This window comes from Myotis lucifugus, unplaced genomic scaffold (genome assembly GCF_000147115.1).
Source record: "Myotis lucifugus unplaced genomic scaffold, Myoluc2.0 scaffold_99, whole genome shotgun sequence".
NCBI lineage: Eukaryota > Metazoa > Chordata > Mammalia > Chiroptera > Vespertilionidae > Myotis > Myotis lucifugus.
Window position 1 is genome coordinate 1,906,646 of NW_005871147.1, and position 7,223 is coordinate 1,913,868.

General features: G+C 42.3%; 1 protein-coding gene across 1 annotated transcript; it reads right to left on the reverse strand.

Annotated features, from left to right (window-relative positions):
* Window positions 1-6,216: 6,216 nt before the first annotated feature.
* On the reverse strand, window positions 6,217-6,868 carry LOC102417932 (transmembrane protein 223-like). The gene is given in 3 exon segments (XM_014458669.2): window positions 6,217-6,317; window positions 6,320-6,679; window positions 6,682-6,868. Coding segments are annotated over 3 exon segments (582 nt in total). The 3' UTR covers window positions 6,217-6,282.
* Window positions 6,869-7,223: the final 355 nt, after the last annotated feature.

Consider the following 7,223-nt stretch of genomic DNA (forward strand, 5'->3'; position numbering starts at 1 on the left):
CTATAATTTATGATTGTAGTTGCTAGGGATCATATTTGATACAATTCTTTTTTTATTTCTTTTACCAAATTTTGCTTTGTTATGATTTGGAGCAGTTCATATTGTAGGGCCAGCATATATTTTGTGTCAACCAATAGAAGATAAAGTACCCAGTGTGGTAAAGCTGTTTAGAAAGTCATGTTTTAGAAGTTTGATGATTTTATAGTCGAGGTGACTAAATCACTTAATAAAAGTATAGTAGCTTTAACAAGAGTGTTGATATTCACTATCAGAAAACATTTAAATACTGCTTTTCTGATTGGGGTGTCATGTTTTAAAATAGGCTAAACAGCCCGGCCGGCCTGGCTCAGTGGTTTAGTGTCAACCTATGAACCAGGAGGTCACGATTTGATTCCCAATCAGGCACATGCCCAGATAGTGGGCTCTATTCCCAGTGTGGGTCATGCAGGAGGCAGCCAATCAGTGATTCTCTCTCAGCATTGATGTTTCTGTCTCTCCCTCTTTCTTCCTTTCTGAAATCAATAAAAATATATTTTATAAATAAATAAATAAACAAACAAATAAATAAAAACAGGCTAAATATCCTTTCATTTTGAGATAGCGACAGCATAGTGAGGAAGACCTTTCTGCTGAGATGCAGCTGGCACTAGGTTTGACAGAACCAGCTCTAGGGTCTAGTGTAGCATGACAGTAGTATCCCAGGTACATGGCAGTAGGACAGCAGTTGGCAGGCATTTCAGTAAGCAATTGGCATGAGGGAGTTTTAACATGAAGTAGTAAGAGCTTCTTTGTAGGACTAAAGTCCTAGGCACGTTACCAAGGCCAAACAGAACACCAGGTACCAACCAGAGCTAGCACCCCGGTCTTGGAAATAAGTTCATTTAGTAGAACTGAAGAACAAAGTGATAACACTGGACTTATTATAGCAGCAAGTTGGTACTGAGTCCTAGAGCTATTACATCTCTAATTTCTGGCCAAGGCTGGTTCTAGAAATTGGGGTGGGGCCCTGACAACAGTGGGCATTTAGAAGCCACAACTGTAGAGAAAGAATGGCAGCAGTGAATTGAGATAAAAGAACGTAAAACGTAAATCTTAGTATGTTGTTTTTTTTTTTTTTTAAAAAGGCCCTAGCTGGGTAGTTCAGCTGGTTGAGCGTCATCCCGATACACCAAGGTTGCAGGTTTGATCCCTGGTCAGGGTACTTACAAGGATCAACCAATGAATTCATAAATAAGTGAAACACCAAATTGATTTCTCTCTCCTCCCCCCCCCCCCCCCCCCACATCCCTCTCCCTCTCTCTCTATCAAATCAGTAAAAAAAATTTTTTTTAAATGGTCAAGAGAGACCCTGCAGTAGATACCAGTGCCAATGGAAGAGTGCCAGGTTGAATAGTTTGTTCTGAGCTGAAAGTCTTATGACTTCAGTAGGTGTCTAAACTCAAGACATTAAAAACAAGAACCAAAACTGTTAGGCAATAATATGACATAATCATTTCAGTAACAAGGAAAATGTAAATAGCAGTCTGAGACCAGGCACCAAAACAAGGTCAGAGCTAAAACGGTCAGATCCAAGAGTCAGAGATCAGAATGCAGAGAGCAGTGGTGCCAGATGAGTACTAGAAATATCAGAGGGAACACTCTGTAAAGCACATGACTGTCTGACCACTATACACCTAAAACTAATACAAAATAATGTTGGATGTAAACTGTAATTGAAAAAAAAACTTACGTTGTACATCAACTGTAATTGAAAAAATTATTAAAGAAAAAATTTAAAAAACAATTTTTAAAGAAGGCTGAGAGCATACCAACACAATTCATAAAGCCACTAGTGATGTTAGTGGCTTTGGACTGTTCTCTGGACTGTTCTGAATGCTAATTCAAGGCTTGAGATTCTGTATTTAAAATGAAATAAACTCAGTTGTGGTTTATTAAACCTCATCAACAAGAGTTGATAATTTAAATTAAGAGAAAAAGAAAAACTCACGAAGGAAATGAGTGCAGGGAAAAGAATGACAGAGTCCATCCCTTGAATTTGCCCACAGCATCTTCAACCCCATGAAAGTAGAGAATTTGTGAGAGAACATGGTTATCAGCAGTGTCCAAAATAGGACATTGAGAAAGCAGAGCCTGGGAAAGGATGACTGCATTTGGTTTAGAAGGAGGCCTCCTTAACTGTGGTTCACTTATCTCTCTAGTTGATGGAAATGATACCAGATTGCAAAGGGCTGAAGAGGACTGAATAGTACTAAATGAGGCTAGTAAAAACCAGCCACTTATTCAAAGGAATTGGAGAACCAGGACATTTGAAAAGACAGCAGTATCAAGTGAGTTGTGTTCTAAATGGGGACTGGCTTATAAATGTGTGAAAATGAGAAGGAGCTATTGGAGAGAGATTGGAGATATTGGAGAGAGAGGATATGTGAGAAAAGATCTCTTTTAAGACTGAGTGGGTTGTATTTTTCAACAAATATTTATGAATGCCTGCCATGCCAGGCACCTGGCTTATAACTGTGAACCATACAGAACAATTCCTGCCCTCCTTAGGGCTTTTGGTCTTGTTAGTAAGTAATTGAGCTGAGAAAAGGAGGAAGCAGTATCTTTTTTTCTTATATTCCAGGGTAGCATCCTATATAATAAAAGCTTAATATGCTAAGTGTCCAACCGTTTGTATTACCATTTGACCAGTCGCTATGACACGCACTGACCACCAGGGAGCAGATGCTCCAACCAATAGGTTAGCTTGCTGCTGGGGTCCGGCCGATCGGGACTGGATGAGACAGGCCAGACATGCCCTGGAGCCCTCCTGCGGTCCCTCCCAGGCCCCGATCGTGCACCGGTGGGGTCCCTCAGCCTGGCCTGCACCCTCTTGCAGTCAGGAATCTCTCTCACAGTCTAGGATACCTCGCTCCTTACCGCCCGACTGCTTGCTGCTCCTTACCACTTAGCTCACTGCTCCTTAGTGCTGCCACAGAGGCAGGAGAGGCTCCCACCACTGCCACTGCGCTCTCCATCTGTGAGCCCAGCTTCTGTCTGAGTAGCACTCCCCCTGTGGGAGCACACTGACCACCAGGGGGCAGACACTAAATACAGGAGCTGCCCCTTGGTGGTCAGCGTGCATCATAGTGACCGGTTGTTCCACTGGTCTTTCCGCCATTCGGTTGATTTGCATATTAGGGTTTTATTATATAGGATTATTGATTGTAGTCCCTATGCCAGTGATGGCGAACCTATGACACACATGTCAGAGGTGACACGCGAACTCATTTTTTTGGTTGATTTTTCTTTGTTAAATGGCATTTAAATATATAAAATAAATATCAAAAATATAAATCTTTGTTTTACTATGGTTGCAAATATCAAAAAATTTCTATATGTGACACGGCACCAGAGTTAAGTTAGAGTTTTTCAAAATGTTGACACGCCGAGCTCAAAAGGTTCACCATCACTGCCCTATGCTGTACTTTTGATGTAGTGCATTTTTAAGATTATTCTTGCTGCTGAGTAGATATAGATTGGAAGGGGACAGGATGGAAATAGATATAGGGCAGTGGAAGTGAAGATGGAGAGAGAGGCTGGACTTGAGATCTATTTTAGAGGTAGGACCAATGGGCTTTGTGGGTAAAGGAAGAGGGAAAACTCTTAATTGGTAGGTTTGGCTTATACAACTGAATAGTTGGATGGTAGAGCCAGTTACTGAGATGAGAAAGAAATGTGTTTCTGGAGGGAATATGAAAAATTTCAATTCCAGTCACTCTTTGAAAAGCAATATCCAGAGCCCAAGTATGCATGCTTTAAGCTCTACCAAATAACGAGACAACTCTGACCCTACTTTGGAGAGAGGAATAAAGTTAACATGTATCCAGTATCTTTTGTATGCCAGGTATTATTACACCTATTATCTTATTTAATATTTACCACAGTCTTGTGAAATAAGTGATATTATCTCTGATTTATAGATTAGGAAATGGAAGCTCAGATGGGTTGGGTGACTCACACAGATTGCACAGCTAGTAAGGTGACAAACCTATTTATGCAAAACCTTGAACTTGGTCTTCGAATACCAAGTTCAAAGCTGTTTTCACCACACAACACTGCTGTACCCAGGCTTGTTCTTTCTACATGATCTTTGTCACTGAACTTCTTAAATATGATCATAGGAAGAATGTGTTAAAAGAAATCCAATTATTTCTCACATGTCATTGTTTTCCTTTTTCTTCCAAATAAAACTTTTGATTAAACAAATTAATATTTAATATACATAAGTGCTGGGCCTCTCCCAACTATTGTATGGCGTTAAACAGAGGGTAGTTTTTTCCCCCACTTCCTTATTTTAACCATTTCACCATTTTATGAAAAAAAGAAATTTGAGTCTTAAAAACTCCGAAAATTTTACCTTTCTGTCTTCTGTGGTCTTTGAAGTCAAATATTAAAGTTTACCAACGATGAAACTATACTTCTGTATATTTAAGTAAAAGTTCTGATGAACTATTAACTTTTTACAGGCTCTTTCCCAACCCCATCTCCTTCATAGCTGATTCACTTCCCTTTTTCTTGGGTATATCCCTTTAGTCATCATGTTTAGGTCAGATGATTCCAAAGAAAAACATTTGGGTGGCTTTGCAAAATGTAACAGGATACACCCGGTCCTATTAATCACTAACAGCAATCACGAACCTATCAAAAAGTTAGACAAATGATATCATCTTAGTAGAAAAATACCTCTCGGGTCAAATGGGAAATGCTGAGAACAACTATAGCAACATTTTTCTCAGGAAAATGTTGTCTTTTTCTAAATCAGCTTTGGGAATAACTTCTCCCAAATAACTTATTTTTTGAAAATTACTAGAACTATAGTACTTCACACTCATTAGAATGACTACTATGAGAAAAATCCAGAAAATTACAGATGTTGACAAGGTTGTAGAGAAATTAAAACTCTTGTGCACTGCTGGCGGGAATGTAAAATAATATGACTTCTAAGAAAAAGAGAATAGGGTGATTCCTCAAAGAATTTAAAATAGAATTACCGCCGTAACCGGTTTGGCTCGGTGGATAGAGCGTCGGCCTGCGGACTGAAAGGTCCCAGGTTCGATTCCGGTCAAGGGCATGTACCTTGGTTGCAGGCACATCCCCAGTGGGGGGTGTGCAGGAGGCAGCTGGTCGATGTTTCTCTCTCATCGATGTTTCTGACTCTCTATCCCTCTCCCTTCCTCTTTGTAAAAAATCAATAAAATATATTTTAAAAAAATAAATAAAAAATAAAATAAAATAGAATTACCATATGATCAGTAATTGGGTACATACACAAAAGAATTGAAAGCAGGAACTTTTCCAGTACACCAGGTTCATAGCTTTATTCACAATAGTCAGGGAGGCGTGTAAGCAACCCAAGTGTCCATTGACAGATGAGTGGACAAACAAAATGTGGTATACATGTAATGGAATATTATTCTTATACATGCAGAGTGTATAAAGCTGTGGTTGGGCCCTACCATCAGGAATATCATATTTTAGAGAGAAAGACTTAATAAGAGTTTAGTAGTCCAAGGACAACCTCTGACTTGGCATCTTATGTTACTACCCTATTATTAATCTAAAAATTATAGTAAAAGTTGCCTTATGAGGACATATTTATATAGTAAAGTATTCCTTCAATCAAAATTAAATAATTAGGTATCTTTTATGTACCAGGCACTATTCCAGATGTTGGGAATTTAATAAGAAATAAGATGCAGTTCCTATTTTCAAGGGATTGGTGGGGCATTCTTATTTAGAAGGCTTTTATTCTTACTGATTTTATTTTATTTTTTCACCTGAGGGTTTGTTTTTATTGATTTTAGAGAAAGGGCAAGGGAGAGAAACATCAATGTGAGAGAAATACCAGTTGCCTCCCATATGCACCCCAACCAGGGATGGAACCCACACCTGGGCATGTGCTCTGACTAGAATCGAACCCAAGATCCTTCCCTTTTTAAAAATATATCTTTATTGATTTGATTTCAGAGAGGAAGGGAGAGAGAGAGAAACATCAAAATGAGAATCATTGATGGGCTGCCTCCTGCATGATCTGGGATCGAGCCTGCAACCCGGACATATGCCCTGATGGGGAATTGAACTGTGACCTCCTGGTTCATAGGTTGATGCTTAACCACTGAGCCACCTGCGTGCCCAAGATCTTTCCATGCACTGGGACAATGCTTCAACCGAGCCACACTGGGCAGGACCTAAAGGTTGTTTTAATTCCCCTCCTGGAGGGGCGAGTGTCCCCAGGTGGTTTTTTCACAAGCTACGGTAGGCACCCACAGTGTTGTCAAGAGTTTTGTGTTAGGAAAATATCCAGCTTTGTCCAAGAGGAAGTAGAAGCGTCGGCCTTTGACCTTTAGAGGCACCATGGCAGGGACTTCACCCCGGTGGGCCACGCAGGATACTTGGTTCAAGGGAACAGTGAATTGCGCACCCAAGCCAAAGGGGGCGTGAGTGGTGAGGGTCACCTGCTTCCCTCCAGCCTGCAGTATCACCGAAACAGAGCGGAGGGAGAAGAGAAGTCCAGCGGCCAGGACCAGGGTACCGATGGCGCCGCAGCCCACCGCCAGGCCGTAGCGCCAGAGCACGGAGCGCACGTCCACACGGCCGGGGCCTGGGATCTCCGCATCCGGAGGCTGCGCGGGGACCGGGGTCGGGCCAAGGCCGCGCCGGCGAGGGAGGCCCAGAAGACGGCCTGGCCGGCGCAGAAGAGCCCCAGAACCGCGAAAAAGCGGCCCGGCTCGTGCTCGAGGAGCAGCACATCCCGGGCCGGGGCCCACTCGTGCAGGGTTCGCACCGCCACGAGCAGCCCCACCAGCCACCGCCGCCCAGGTGCCGCCATCTCTTATTGATTTTAGAGAGAGAGGCAGGGAGAGGGAAAGAGAGAGAAACATCAATTAGTTGCCTTCATATGCACCCCGACTGGGGACCAAACCCAAAACCTGGGTACGTGCCCTGACCGGGAATTCAACCAGCAACCTTTTAGTGTACAGGACGATGCTCGACCAACTGAGCCACACTCGCCAGGGCTAGAAGGGTGTTTTTTAAAAATATGGGGTTTTTTGCCCAGCCGGCATGGCTCAGTGTTTGAGTATTGACTTACAAACTGGGAAGTCACGGTTTGATTCCCAGCCGGTGCATATGCCCAGGTTGCAGGCTCGATCCCCAGTGTGGGGTGGGCAGATAAATGATTCTCT